Source organism: Perca flavescens, chromosome 20 (genome assembly GCF_004354835.1).
Source record: "Perca flavescens isolate YP-PL-M2 chromosome 20, PFLA_1.0, whole genome shotgun sequence".
NCBI classification, from domain to species: domain Eukaryota; kingdom Metazoa; phylum Chordata; class Actinopteri; order Perciformes; family Percidae; genus Perca; species Perca flavescens.
In genome coordinates, this window is record NC_041350.1 from 15,188,549 (window position 1) to 15,204,620 (window position 16,072).

A 16,072-nucleotide genomic window follows, 5' to 3' on the forward strand; every position below is an offset into this window, starting at 1 on the left:
CATGTAGCTTCAATGGAAGGTTGAAAAAGCTAATACATACATGATATTGTCCGACAGTGTGGAATAAGATGACCTTCCCAACCTTAGAGTAAGAGGAAATATTTTATGGGGGGAAATTCGTCGACTTATATATTCCTGTTCACCACGCAGACCATTCCGAGTGGTCTATGGTATAATAAGAGCTCTGACCCCTTCCTTCGCAGGAAAAGTTTTCTTCAGCCCTCCCATTCCAGGATGATAATACCGCCTCCTGCTCACCGCTGAGCGCCCTCCTGTACCAAAACTCCTCCGCGGTAAACTTATGGTACACACTCACCAGTTGCCTTCGACCAGAAGCTACTGGTCCAGTACAATCTGACAGATGACTGGTGAGCCTCAGTCAGGTCTTTGGTCTAGCCTATGGCTCTGCCCGGCGTTTTTTCAGCGGCAAAACCTGTGAGTTTGGTGTTTCAGGAAGACTGAAGGTGTAGCCTTGATCTGGGAGAATGAGCTCCTTTTGGGGCAATTCAGCTTCTGATGGAAGGGACCCTAACAACCGCGTGTTCACTGTAAGTGTCTCACTGCACATGATTAAGTGTATACATAGGAATAAGATCATGTAGGTTGTGTCGTTTCCACCTAACATAAAAGCGGCACAACTTGCATCTCATTGGTGCGCGCTTGGACAGGTGCTTTGTATTCAAACGTGTCGTCAAGGTACAAACAAACAGTTTCACTCTCACACTTCAGCGCACTGGAGGTGCGACCTGCTATTATTCCTACAATAGAAGTTAACCAAACGTTTTCCTTATGCTGAAGGTGGATGGATGTCCGAGTGGGGAGTCTCCAGTAACCCCCAGGAAAAGACTTCAATCTGCCGAGGACGCGCGGTGCGGTAGCCGGCCTCCCCCTGAGGGCGCCGGGTCGGTTTCCATCTCAGAGTCGGAGGAGAAGGGAGGCTTCTGCCAGCAATGTCAAAAGAAAGTCACAGAGCTGAAGAAGCAGGCGCTAGCCCTGGCAGACCAGAATTCACTGAAGGTTAGTTTAATAACTTTTTTTCCCTCTTTTAGGCCAATCTCATTTTCAAATTTAAACTGTTTTGCACTTATTTACACCTTAAAGTTTGAAATACTGAGATCACCTGATTTTCACAGTATTTCTTGTTTAAAAAAATAGTCAAATTAAATTAATAAAAACTAAACATGTGAGTTAGTTATACTCACTGTTTTACACATAGCAGTAGTGAACTCTCTGAACTGCTGTAACATTCTGTCTTTTGGCCTTTCTTGCCCACCTGCACCTGCTCTTAATGCTGATATCTAAAGACAATGAAATCCGATCCTCTCTATGGTTTATAATTGTACCAAGAAAGCTCTCACCATCCACTTGTAAAGTTATTTATTGCATGCTTGACTTCAAATGCTGGCCTTGTATGTGAAAATGGATGCTTTTGAGACTTTGAAAGTGGCCCATTGTTTGGCTAAACAATGCTTATCTCTTCATTTTGCTGTTGGGTGTGGAGGGGGGCCAGTGGAGTTGAAATGAGCGAGCTGCTCATGTGAGAGACTGAGGAGGAAGTTAAGTCCCAGTCGACCTTCGCTGTGCATTGAAAGTGTTCCTGTATGGCTGTTCCCACAATTCCCACCGCTGTTAAATATAGGTCCTGAGACTGCTGTTGTTGTGGCGGGCTGGGTTTACCCTCGGGTCGCTTCTCCTTTGTTGTCCCGTTTTAAGAGAGAGAGAGTCCCAAAGTCGGATAGGATTACAGCTCTTCAAGGTTCACCCCAAATCCCGCAGCACCTGATGTTCATACGGGAACAGGTAGACAACGGACAAGGGGGCATTTCTGAAGCACCTGGGCTCTCTGTCTGAGACATCTGCATGTGTGGTCTAATCTTTGTTTTGAGCATATCAGATCTATGTTCAGGTATCAGGTAAGTTCACCCTGTAAACACATTAAGCCTACCCCTAACTGCCATTATCTGCCGTGGGAACTGACCTCCCTCTTTTAGTGTGGGACCCTCCAGCAGTACTTTGTGGCCTTCACCAGGTGCTCTGTGTTGTAGAAAGAGATGGGTGCAGCTACTTAACCCCCTATTTTGCACTTGTTGATGGCTAAATTGGACCTTAATTCTGGGGTGGAACACAGTGATGGCAGGGTGCTCTTATTGCACCAGGGTTATAGTATGGAACGACAATAAATCCATTGTCTTTGTGAGTTTGAGCTACCCACCTGTTGGGCCTCATAGGATGAACACGGTTATGGATGATCGCTTCCAAATTGCTTCCTCCGTGGAGGGAATAAGGTCAACAGGGCAACTCTGGTGGCCTGTTGGTGTGTCTGCGATCACCATACCTGCTAGGGTTCGGCCAGTGTTGTGTCTGTGGCTGTCATGGGAAAAACGAGAGCGTAGACTGTTTACCCGAGGTAGCACTTCCCCTCCCTCCCCATCCGCCTGCCGTTCCGTTTTTGTGAAGAGGAAGTCGGCTTGGTCCCCAGACATCCCTCTCCCCCTTACCCTGCCTACAGACTTATTGTTTGAATACAGTAGTAGCAGTGAGTGGATACAAATTCAAGGAAGAGTGAATGTGCTTTTCTACATGAAAACGAGGGAAATTTCACTGTTCACACACACACACACACTGAAGCCTCCCAGACAGCTTTTGTGTTTTCCTGTTATGGTCAAGAAGAACCTGCTGTCCTGCAAGTGTGCAACAACAAGGAAGTAAAGGCCTTTTCTCTCTACACTGTAGCCTAAAGGTGTATGGGTGAACCTGCCAATGGTGCAGTAAACGTTTTGCACAGAACCCACTTAGCAAGCATTAGAAAACTCAAGATGGTAAATTATTTCTTTATGTGTCCACATCCACTGGCAGCAATATTTTTCATACCTCCTGCCTTTAAGTTCATGCTTTATTTCAAGAGCAACAGTGCACAGGGTCTTGTGTTTGACAACTTTTTGAAACTATTTAAACTACACATGCAACTGTATTGCCCTTTTATACACTTAATTTGCAATGATTTTTCTTATTATAAATATGTTATGACATTGTGTTGAAGTGCTCAACCCCAAATTAACTTTGCTGAAATTATGTCCTTGAGCTACCACCCTTAAGTTTCAGTTGCCTTGGCACATTTTATGTCATTAAGAAAGCAGATGATTAAAAAAAAAAAAAAAACCTTGGAAAAGGACAGACGGAAAGAGTAGAGACACTGACAACCTCCAGACTGGATCTAATCAAGGGAATTCACCTACTTAATTTGCATAATTAAAACCTACAGTACAGAATGACTTCAGTAGTGAATAACAGACAGTCTGAATTTAATAATTGTAGACTGTGCTTATTGTGGCTGGACACAGTGGCTAGGTAAGGTATGATATAAAGAAAGACAATCACTTTAAAGAAACCAATTAGCTTCTTACTGTAATCAGAAGCTCTGGATTAGATCCAACCTCAGGTCATAAATGCTAACAGTTGTCTGCTTGTAAGTCTCTAGCCTGGGATACTTCATATTTATGGAGTGTCATTGACAACAAAAGGCGATTAAGTTTGTATAGAGCCAGTACCTGGAGTCATTGTGTCCTGTAAGAACTATAATTCCTTTGCCCGTGGCCAGACTGCAGCAGCTCAAGCCCCTCAGTCACAGTTTTGACAGAAGCTCTGTCACTTGATATCTAATTTTTGAAAAGGCTAACAGTAATTGTATTCACTGATCCATGAGATAGATGACATTCAGGGAGAATGGGAGCCAAAAAGACGGGATTATGTTGATGAAATATGCAAGGAAGTCTATCACTACAAGTTGTACAAAAGTATTTTAGGAATTAAGCTAATTTGCTTTCTTCTGAAGATTGATGTTTGTACGGTTATGTAGCTTGAGCCAGCAGCCAATTAGTTTAGATTAGCATAAAAACAGGAAATAGTGGAAACAGCTACAGTAGTTTAGCTCTGTCCAAAGTAACAAAATATGCCCACTAGCACCTCTAAAGCGCAGTAATTAGCACACTATATCTTATTTGTTGAATCCGTACAACAAAACAAAGAGTAAAAACAACACATTGCCATGTTATTGTTATCTATTTCTTGGTCGGACGCGTCCAGACATGAGAGTGCTATCAATCTCCTCGTCTAACTCTGCAAGAAAGCTAATACGCACAATTACCAAAATGTCAAGCTAGTCTTTTAATTTTCCAGCTGAGAATGTGTTTGTGATATTTGTATTTTAACTGATAAAACTGGAGGTTGGAAACATGGAAATATATTAAGTCTTTTCCTTTTTATAAGCCAGAGTTCTAGAGCAGACACGTTGGGGTTTGGTATGTTGCAGAGACTGCAGGTCAGAGATGAAGTCAGCAGTGCTAACACCCACTCATAAATACTGGGGCCTATGAATATACAAGCAGTCTTGGACCTTGTGAGCTCCACTAGTACACTGACTGATTAACAGAGATGGTTCTGCAGGGCTGTGAGGGCTTGAACATTTGGATTAAGTTGAGCCGTTGGAGGTTGAGGTCAGTTGCAGCCAGGCCTTACTTTTCTGATGACCTTTGCCCTCCTGATATGGAGAAACTGCATTTAGGATCAGGTCACTATGGAGATGAAGGTGTAATGAACTTAAATGGTGGTGACAGATAATGAGCAAACTGCCAGCTAATCAAGAATAACGTGCGTGCAATGCTGATGTATGCACAAGGTGTCCAAGCCTGTTATGGATGGTGTGTATGAGTGTGACTATGAATGTGGCTGCAGGAATTAATTTGTTCCATGAGGCCTTCTGCCAGTTTTTTCATGTCAAATTCATAAATTATGGGACCAGTAATTCTCACAAATGACTCATTTGGATTCATGTTTGATTTGTTACTGCTTTGTTCATCGTCTGACCCTCGACCCACTTTACACGCAGAGTTATTCCATGTAAAATATTACAAATCAAGTTTTGTTTCCTGAAGCACAGAAGAAAGGAAATTAACCATCTACATCGTGCAAAAAAAAAGTTTGTTTGACTGTGTGGGAAATAAACTTATTTCTACACAGCCATTTGTGTGTGTTGTGTGACATTATACATTCAGTGCCTGCTTGCCCACATAGGAAATTTGTATAGCTGACTGACAAAGAAAGAAGAAGTGGGGCAGAGTGTTTATTTGCCATAGCCAAGGAGCCAGCAGGAACATTGCTTTGTTGATATTGTTACTGCGCATAAATAAGTGTGTGAGAGAAATAATTCAGGAGAGAGAGAGAGAAACAGGAAGAAGTGAGTGATGGTCAATGGCACATCTACCTGCCTGGCTACTGGTTCTCAGGCGAGTTGGTGTGGGTGGGGTGGGTGGGGGGGAGGCAGGTGTTACTTCTCCTTTGTTGACTGACCTCTGACCTTTCTGTCAGTTCTCCCAGTCTTTATGGTGGTTAGAGTTTCACGAGGCCGACCTGGGCTGGAACAGGTGTACGCTGCCAGGTTCGCTGCAGGAGGGCAGACGACAGAACAGAGTTACTGGCAGACGGATGGAGGGAAGGATAAAAAAAAGACGTGTGTGATAAACCTCTCTGGTGTTGAAACTTGAGCTAACGTAGAGTTAATACAGAGCATCGTCATGCTATTCTATTCACCTCTAAGCACCTGAGCCCCTGGGGCTCTCTGTGATGTGTGTGTTGTGTGCCTCTGTGGCTGCTCAGCAGTGCATGCACTCCAGAGAGCCTGGGATGAGATGAGAGACGAGACGGGAGAATAGAGGAGACTCTGGGCTCGCCTCATCCCTGCATGCAGTGTGAATTCTGCTTTATGGCATGTGGCTGTATTAAACCGCAGAGCAATAATCTGGTGTCAAGTGGTACGGAGACCACAGACATCAGTCATGGTGCTACCGTGCTGTACGGTATCTGAGAGCCTCAGCAGCATGCAGCTGTTCACTGCCACTTCGTCTTTCAGCTGTCAGACACCTCTCCATGTGACAAATTTGCATGCATTGTGTTCGCTTCTTTTTTACCTACTGTTAAGGCTGGGCTAACACTTCTCGATTTAAATCAAATGTTTGCCAGACTGTATTTAAACATTAAAATGTTTACATTCAAGACTTTTTCCTTCTTTTGTTAAATGAAAAAGTAATTTTTAAAAATAACCACAATATTTTGGTATCTATTACCAGTAGTATTAAGTATTTTCAAACTAAACCAAGCTATATTTACTGCATTACAGTATTATAGTACAGTGGACACAGTGGCATAGAAGAAAAGGTTCACTTTTTGGTTCAAGTACTGCAGGAATTTAATTATCCTGGAAGAGAAATCCTTCATCTCCTCTATTTTCCAGCCTTTATCTCCATCTGGAAGCTGCACATTGCAGCCACAGTGCTTTGAATGTCGACAGTGGAACAACTCCGTCAGTAGTTAAGAGAGCGTAAAGAGTTTCTCATTTACTTTCCTGCCTCCAGATTTTCACAGCTGGTCCCGCTTTTCAAAGTAACTGACTTTCACTGGCCAGAAAACTTTTTTTCTAATCTTCCAGCAGCTCTGGAATGAAGGCCACATCTTCACTATGTCTGCTGCAGTTTCATTTTACATCTTTAATTTGGTGAGCTGAAAGTGAATTGACCCCAATTGTTGCTGTCCAGTCTGCTACTTATCGCAATTGCAAGGGTAAATTGCTATGGGGCAGACTGCAGGAAATAGGCAGATGCAAGGGTTGATGGATCTGGAAGGAAACTAAGCTGCAGTAAGGCTGATGCTCATTGCCTTTCATCAGGATGACAATGAGGGAATCTGTCAAAGGAGGATGAGGAATGTTCCACCTGGAATAACTGCCATTCCTTACGTCTGCACTCCACTGCTGGCTCGTCGGAGGAGCGGGCAAGATAAAACAGGAGCTGACTGTGGCTCCTCAGCAGATGCCCACTAACACACACAAATATAATCTCTATACACAGGCACATGCACACGGGTAAACCAATGTGTGCCGTGAGCTCAGACATGCATACACAGATGCACAGAGTTTACTTGACTGTGTCCTTTTCTGGCCATCTGGTCATTTCTGATGCGGCTGCATGCCACTGTAATGTCTACAGAGAGTCATCCAGATGTTCCTGTTGCCTGTCAAGGTGAGAAGAGCTATTTAGAGCTGCTTAGACCTGGGGATTTATTGCTGTCTTACTGTAAAGGTTGCAGTGCCTCTCTCATTCACTAGTTAGATATGTAAAGTAAGCCTATTATCCTTAACAGCTATTCAGTAAAGACGTTCAATCAAAGTGTGTGACTTGGGAGACCAGCTGCACCTTTACCTTTTATAATGAGCTGATGAGAAAGCATTAAGCTACCAGAGGCTTCACGCTTGGCACAGCATCTTAGCTTTTCTTAAATCTCTGTGAATGTTGGCCTAAAGTGTCCTGTTGCAAGATATGTTCTTAACAATGGTACAAAAATAAAAATTATAAATGTGGAAGAAACCTTTCTTTTTTTCATAAATAGTAATACAATTACTTACTTACTTACTTACTTACTTACTTACTTACTTTCCTTGGCATTTTGGGAAATACATTTTCATGCCAAAAGAGTTTGGTACCACTCTCATGAATGTTTGTTAAATATGAATCTCATTTGTTTAATCTGTGCAAAAACTGAAGTGTTTTTTTAACATTTCACAGAGCCAGGCTAGCTATTTCGCTCTGCTCTAGTCTTTATGCTAAGCTAACTCTCTCCTGTCTGTTATTCTATTTAACAGACATTTATTAAAGGGGTAGCGAATCGTTTGTTTTCATCAACGCTATCTCTCAGCAAGAAAGTGAATTAGCTTTTACCAATATGTCCATTCCTTTAACATGTTCATTAGCAACCTGCTAGCTAGCATTGCGCAAATTTGTTATGTGTGGTCATTTTAAGTTAGTGCAATAATATTTAAAGCACCTGTTCACGTGTGTTTATTTACTGAGTGTTGTATCTTCTATGGAAGGAACTGAATGTCCACAACATCTAAATACGTTTGAAAGTTTAATACAAACTGGCGGGCATGACATCTTTACAAGTTACTTAAGTTACTGTCACATGTCTCTTGCTAGCAACAACTTCTTCGGTCTAATTTAGCTAGTGTTGTCGTCCTGTCTGCGGAACAACATACTCTGATTCAGAACTCAGTGTAGTAGCGCCTCCTTCTGGAACATCCCTTATTAGCAGATACCTTCTCAAACAGGGTAAGGAAATTAACAATTATTCTTAATAGGTAAGTATACGACATAGCTTACAGATAAGCATTTCTTGTAACTTAATGTTACAGTTAGGATACCACACTGAGTATTTTAATTCCGACGTGACTCGGTCAGGCAATCAAAACTGAGGCCTGATTTGTTTTATTAGTAATCTTTTTATTTTTTTATTTTTGGATACATTTTTTATTGCAGAATATTTTTGTTACAATTTGTCAAAACAAAGAGATTGAAGTTGTAGTACACAACTCACTTCGTTACAGAACATGTTTTCATAAAGAATAAAAAACAGATAAGAAAGTAAAAGAATAAAAATAAAAAATAAATAATAAAAAATAATACCTATCAATCAATAGATAGACAGTTGAAATAAATATCATATAACAAGTAGTCAGTAAAAAAATTATAAACAACAAAAGTAAATAGCCAGAGTATCAGACAGTAAATATCAGTTAAATTAATTATAAAGTTAAATCAGATAAGCATTGCATACATTTTGATGCTGATTTACCCTCTTATCCAGAAATACAATCTATATAATCTTTTAAGTCAAGTTTAAAAACACTGAAAAGAGGTTTATTTTTCATAAATTTCGATTTATAAATAAAGAATTTTCCAAGCAAAATGAAGTTAACTAAATATTGTACAGGGGAGTTTAGTAAGTTTAGAAGTACAAGAAGATATCAAAATTAGATAAATGTATGTTTGAGCCAAATTGTCCATTAATGAAACTTTGTATATCATTCCACAGAGAAGAGCTATGTGAACAGCTAAAGAATAAATGGTCTATCGTTTCTGTTTCCATAAAGCAAAAGCTGCATTTTTCGTCTACAGTAGGGATAAATTTAGAGATAATCTTGTTACAGGGGTAAAAATGGTGAAGAATTTTAAATGATATTTCTTTTACTTTGTTTGTAATTAAACATGTATGTGGGTTGCTCCATGCTCTATTCCAGTTAATATTTTTTTATTAGTAATCTTTTTACAGAATTCTTGAATTATAGCACCAGGTAATGCTGAGATTGTGACAACACCTATATTCTTTAGCCATATCCCCATTGTTAGTTTATTTGAATGATTGCCATGCATAATAGCACTAGTCCGAATGGGTTTGCTGTTGTTTGGTGAAGGATCATGTGTTACAATGAGCCAGACTGAAATGAAACATTGGATCTGCTGTCTAGGCTTACAGGCTGATGTGTTACAGCACAGGTCTGCAGAGCATGAGAACTGAGCTACAAAAGCATAAAATGTCAATGAACAAAAGAACACAAATTCAACAAGAAGTGTAACCAGTGTGAATTAATCAGTTTGACTTGTTAATTTAGGGTGAGGCGTATGTATGTATGTTTGTTTTATGCAATCTCGTGGCTCCTACTGCCCGGCTCCATATGACATGATGAAGTGAGACACGCATGATCTAGGCAGACTGCAGTCCATTATTGAGTCTGATTCAGAGTATTGGAAAAACATAGTTGTTGAAATACATTTTCAAGACGGCAGACAGAAACTGAGGAGCGCTGAGTTTGAGGTAATCTTCTGCTGGCTCCATAAAACGTGTTCTATTGACAGCAGTCCGTGTTGTAGCAGACAAATCGCCGGGCTTATAGCAATGTGCTGAAAGAGAATGCCAGTGCTGTGTGTCCTTGCCAAGATGGATATGCAGACAGCAAACTCTGGGCTGTTTGGGAGTGGCTCCCTTGCTCACAGCAAACAGTGGATCAGTGGTGTATGGTGCCTAAAGTTGGACTCGACCTTGCCTTGTTTGCTTTCCTCTTTGGCAGATGTTAATGGAGCTTCTACTACTTCTCACCTGCCAGCTCAGAAGACGGCCTCTTTGGCATTATTTACCCTAAGAGTGTGGCGCATTAAGTGTTAGATGATAGAGAAGCAGATTTGTAAAATCTAAGATAAATGTTTCCTAATGAGCAATCCCTTCTCCAAACAACCATTGTCAACATGCCAGGAGCAAGGCACTATTTTAAATAGTTTTCCTACTTACACAAAGTCAAGTAAACTAAAAGATGACTGATTATATAAAGTATTTTTTCATGTAGTTTGAAGGTATATTTAAATATGATATATGGGTAATATTGCTGAAATTACCAAATGCTTTACTTGCCATATGTATTTTTACACTTTTGATGTATACATTTAGTTATAGTTATTATGATCACCGAAAGCTGATGGTGAACATGTTAGCAAATAGTGGCTTATTCACACATCAAGCAGACATGTAGGAACATTATCATTAGTTTTGGGTTGTGTTTCTTGCTGCCTGCCAAATGTAAGTCGAATATTATTATTAGTAGTATATCCTTTTACCTCTATTTTGATCTCTACCAACTCCTGAGGAAAATACCATTTAGTGGCTTAATACAAGTGCAATTGCAAAGCTTATAACCCTAGTAAGCTGAGTTCACAGATATCAATAGACTTCATACAAGCTCCTTAAAGTGAAATACACTTTCTCAAACACTATTGTGTACGTGTTAGCAAAGTAATTTTTCTCAACAATGTGAACAATCACATTCTTTTTGTTTGGAACTACTGTGTGCAATTTGATGTTTCTTAAAAGCTAACCAGTCCACTCTTAAAGGGGCCTCTCAGTGATCAACAGTAAACTGTGCTGCAGCTGTGTGAGTGCACCACTGTGCTTTCAAGTCATATTTCTCTATATGTGTCTGGGTGACAGTATGCATGCATCACTGTGTTATTCTATTTGTGTGGGTGTAATAGTAGATGGATTGTGATGGGTTGTGTTGTGATTGGTAGATAGGTTTGTTAACCCGTCTTACTGGTCTCCCCAGCTTTGCGTTGGGCGCATTCTTTATTGTCAGGAGCTCATTCTGATACGTATAGTGGCCCATATATCCTGGCGCTGCGTGAAAATGCCAGTCAAAGTTCACGCTGCTCATGTTCATTTCATGCTTGACTGTCCAGCTCTGTGAGCCAGGATGAGTGTGTGTATTGATGATGTGTGAATTTGGGTGTAAGTACCAGAGAAAAAAGAAAGAGACAAAGTACATTCAGGGTCCTTCCATCCTTTGCACTTTGCCGCAGAAGTCATCCATCTGTCTTAACTTAACTGCAACCAATTTATGATTGCATTATTTCAGTCAGTGTTTTATCCTCATTCCAACACGCAGGCCTGGTAGTGGTCTGGTTAATGGAGAAGGTGATGGAGAAGGTGAGTGGGCAGTGCTATTACTGTGGTACTCGGCGGGCTTAGCTTTAAGGGGAATATGATGAGAATACAAGCTCTCTTTATCTCTGCTATTAGCCCTGCTGTTTTTTGACTTGCTCCTGGTCCATGCTGATATCTAACATGCTATGATTATACTGTTAAACTACAGTTCACTTAGTTATTAGTTATTTTTTTTAGGAGTTCATAAGTTTGCTCCTATTTCAGCTGTTCAAGGTGATATGGGTTGGATTCCTGGTTCAATAATGAGAAAATGTGAAATGATAAGGCTGTGGAATTGTTTGCTTAACATGTCTGATAATAGGATTAATAAATGGAGTTTCTCTGGGCCAAAGCACACAATTCCCCGTGGACTAATGACATATATGATGTTTTTGAAGAAGTTGAATTGCAATATATATATATATATATATATATATATATATATATATATATATATATATATATATCATAATAATTTAACTTGCAGCATGTACACAATCAGAAATAAGTTACTTGCAAGATTTGAAGAAATGTGGTCAAAAGACATTCTGCTAAAACCAAAACTATGAACTTATATTCAAAGCAAACATTATTATGGTCCTGAACTATATGTTACAGCAAACTTATCGAGAAGTCAGAGGTGGCTCAGTTGAGAACAGGAATCCTTCCCCTTGCCCTTGAAGTAGGTAGATTCAAAAACACCCAAGAAGATAAAAGGTTGTGCAAACTATGTGAACTAGGAGAGTTGAGAATGAATCACATTTTCTTTTGTATTGTCCGTATTATGATGAGTTAAGAACACCGATCTTACATGAAATGTCTGTCCAAAATCCTGAAATGTTCTGGTGCACGGATGATGACCAATTGGAGTGGTTGTTTAAATTTAATATTTATGAGTTGGCGACTTTTGTTTCTAATGCTTGGCAAAAAAGACTAGAAGGGTTATTTGTTTAGGGTATGTGGTTACTTTGGCACCTGGTCCCTTATCCTAGGTAATGGTGTCTTGTAAGCCTGTGTGGGCTGGGCATATTTTATTGTATGCATGACACAATAATAAAAAAAAAACATTCATTCATTAATTTATTATGTATTAGCATAATTATTGGTCTATTGTTATATCTAATAATAAATACCCAAAACCTCAGATTTGAACCAAAACGTTTATCTCTTCTCTAGACAGAAGCAGCAGAAGAAAAGAAGTGTAAAGTGTGCTTTTTTTTTTTTTTTTTTTTTTTATTGAATGACTTGACTTAGCAATTTGCTTGCTGACATTTTAAAGGAAATAGCATAGCAATGCATTCTACAAAATGGCAGCAGAGTTGCCTTTAATCCCATGAAAAAAAAAGGTGTCGCTGAGTTTCTCAATAGGTGGAACAAGGAAAAGGTCAACCTCAGCTGTATGGATTTTCATAATGGTTTTTTTCCCCAGAAAGAAGTCAATCATGATACAGTAGCAGTGTTGTTTGTCTGTGATTGCCAGGTGAGGTCTGCACTTTCAGGTAAAACGTTTAAGAAACTTCCAAAGCAGTGAGGGCTGAGATACATTGTGGTTTTTGCTTGACATAACTTTTTCATAAAAGAGAAGAGATTTTCACCCCTTCTTTGCTACTTTCATGTGATACACACAAACACACATAGTTAGTATAGCCTCAAGTACTGACACTTGACAACCTTCCTTTAATATGTCTGTCTCATCCAATGATTCGCCCAGATAAGCAGCACCAGAGTGATAAGGAAGAGAGAGAGGGGGCACTCGTACAACACTTGTAAAATCTCAAAGTTGATAGAAGTGTGCACTGTGCCTTTAACTTTGAGAAACAGCATCAAGGTAAGGAAGAGCAGTGACCTCATAATTGGCAAGTTACGCAGTTTTTTTTTGTGCTGAATGATGAACTTGGCTGGCATTTTTGCCCACTTGTGAACTCCTACAGTATACACACATTTACTTTGGAGGTCATGGGAAAAAGATCTAAACGAGGATAATGAGATTTATTTTCAGATCAACAGAGATATGCTGTCTTAAGAAACGATGCCATCTTGAGCTTGTCATTACTCCCAGATGTTTGTGGAGTAAACCTTCCCCTGCCTCTCTCCCATGATCTCCCATTAATAGATCCGTCCTTTATGCTTCCCCTCTTGTTACTGCTACTCTATTTTATGATGTCACTCTCTCCGCTGAAGAGCTCTGGGCTGTTTTATCTCCTTCGTGTGTGTCGGGTACTTAAACTTAAACCTCTCTGTTTACGAGTCCCAAAATGCCTCTCCATCCTGCGTTTGCTGCTCAGTATCAGTTCAGCATCGCCCATAAAAACCCAGCCATCCTCGCTGTTCTGGGAACTCACTGTTGGGCTTCACTGTGCAGGCCCCCAGCTAAGTGCTGCCGATTCCCATGCTGGGTGTGAGAACAAGTCTGCGAGAGGGTGTGTGGACAAGTATTGTCTATATTGTGTACATGTTAATTCATAGAATTGTCTCTTTCTTTAGCCCAATTGAATGTGGTTTGATTATCTTGGCATTTCACTTATGTTTGGAGCTGCTTTCAGTTGGAATTTTGTCATCATTAATGTGTTGTGTTTGAGGTGCACAACTGTTCTCTCAGAAGGATTTAAATCAACAAGATGGATAGAAGCTGTTGTTTACTGCTCTAAATTTATGCATCAACAAAAACATTGCTGGAATGCCTTTGAACGTGTCTGTGCAACACGGAAATGCTTCCCTCCCTCTGTGAAAAGGAGGGAAACTCTCGGGGTGCACACCTGTGTCTTTGGCCTTGGTGGATTCCTGCATAGCGTAGAGTGGATCCTACTGTTCCACTGTTCAGTTCTCTGACCCTTTGCTGTGTCCAACTCACCTCCCCCCTCTGTCCTCCAAGAGCAGCGACTCAGCAGCTCATAAGAGCAAAAACTTACAAAACCATAGTCATTCTCTTACGTCCGCTGCAAGTCCAGACAGCTAACATGCCGTAAAATGTGGTCAAACTTAATTTGCATTAGCATTTACAGGTTGTGTCAGCTTTAGTTTAACATTTAAGCATTGTGTTGGTTTCCAGGAGGAGGCGTCATACAAGGCTATGCTGACCTTTGGCTTGACTTCATGAGCTGTTCAGATATAATTCATATGATCAACATCTTTAATTAATCTCTTCTTGTGATTGTAATCCTGCTAGCAAACATGAATTTGATTCTTAGTTGTGAAAGAACAAATTGTGATTTTTCTTCTTTTCCTTTTTTTTCCTTTTCATGTGCTGCTCCTGACCTCTCTACTGACCCCGAATACAGGTAAATGTGAACATATGTATTCAATTTCTATAAAACTGCCCCTCTGTCTGTGTGAGCATTTCTTCACCGAAATGTATTCACCGCTGACACACGGTCATTACCACATCCATCTAGCGAGACGTTACCCTCCTCCGCCCTATTCTGTGTAACCACTGACCCCTCTGCCTCCCCTTGTCCCACGCTGGGCATTTATGTCTTCATCTCTTTGTGAGTGAAAGGCTGTTTTGGCTGCAGCATTCAATGAAGGGGTGAAACCAGGGCACACTTGAACTCCCACAGAAGCGGTCACTGGAGACCACATTTGAACTGGATTTGACCTGTCAGACTATACCTGATTTGTGTTTCCATCTCTTTTATGCCCTTTTAACATGCAATTACATTCACATCTATAGTCGATTTTCATCAGAGGTTGGTTCCCATACCAGAAAGCCGTTCAAAAAGTCATTCCTGCTCGAGTTGTTAAGTTATAAAGGGTGCTGTAAAAGGCCTACAGTAGCCATTCAAAGTCATGGTGGCACTATGGGGATGAAGGGCTCGAGGCTCCTGCCGCAGCTGAACAATGCTTAATTAGCTCATAAACAAAGGCTAGTGGGGGATCAGAGAGGGCAATCAAAGTGGCCCGTTCCTTTGAGCTGCTCTCGCCATCAACAAAGCCTCTCTAATGGCCCCGTCACTCCACTTGTTGTGTCTCACTGCGGTGTGCTTCCTGACAACATAAAAGGCTCACATTCCAAAAAGAGCCTCGGACAAGAGACGATACCCGTCCACACCTTCCTCGGCCAGTGCACACACCCCCAACCCTTCCTCTCTCTTCTAGATATTGACATTGCTCCTTTGCTCACCTCCGCAGTGTATGTTGGGTTCCCCGTGGCGACCAACGCAGCTTTCATCTCCCCTCTTTCAGTCTTGTGTCCGTGACTTTGGTGGTCTGTTTTATTGCGTTCCTTTGTGTGAGGCTGTGCTGGCACGCTGCTGGAAGCCTGTGAGGAAGTGCTTGGATGTGCCAGGTTCTGGAGAGGTTATTCAAGCTTGGCATTAGTACAGGTTTGTAAGTGATGTGTGTGTGTGTGTGTCAGGTGTGTCTGTGGGCATGCCTATGCGTCACAGTGGCTTGGTGTCCATGTTTGCATAAGACTGTGAGCGTGTTATTTTTTGTATGTTTGGACACGAGGCCCTCTAAAGAAAACAGCCGTCCACTGCCACACGAGGACAGCCAGGCAGCAGGTCGGAGGCAGTCTCTGCTTGTTTGTGCAACTCTATGTTATCATCTCCTGTTTCCTGTCAAAACAGGAAAAGACAGGGGCGAAAATGGTGGCTAGGAAAGTGCTGCCTTGATGTGTGTTGGCTGGAGGTCCAGCTCTGCCTGACAGTGACCCTCCTGTCCTGGAAAAACAGACCTGTTCAGGGCGTAACCCACAGCGGGATACTTCATGGTGTTA

At 41.0% G+C, this 16,072-nt stretch overlaps 1 protein-coding gene across 1 annotated transcript in view; it reads left to right on the top strand.

Moving 5' to 3' along the window:
* The first annotated feature begins 261 nt into the window (after positions 1 to 261).
* kif26ab (kinesin family member 26Ab) overlaps positions 262 to 16,072 on the top strand; it is a 69,663-nt gene continuing 53,852 nt past the window's right edge. Inside the window, exons 1-2 of the mRNA XM_028566399.1 lie at positions 262 to 548; positions 799 to 1,017. Of these exons, the coding sequence (XP_028422200.1) occupies positions 486 to 548; positions 799 to 1,017 (282 nt within the window). The 5' untranslated portion in view covers positions 262 to 485. The remainder of the gene's footprint in view (positions 549 to 798; positions 1,018 to 16,072) is intronic.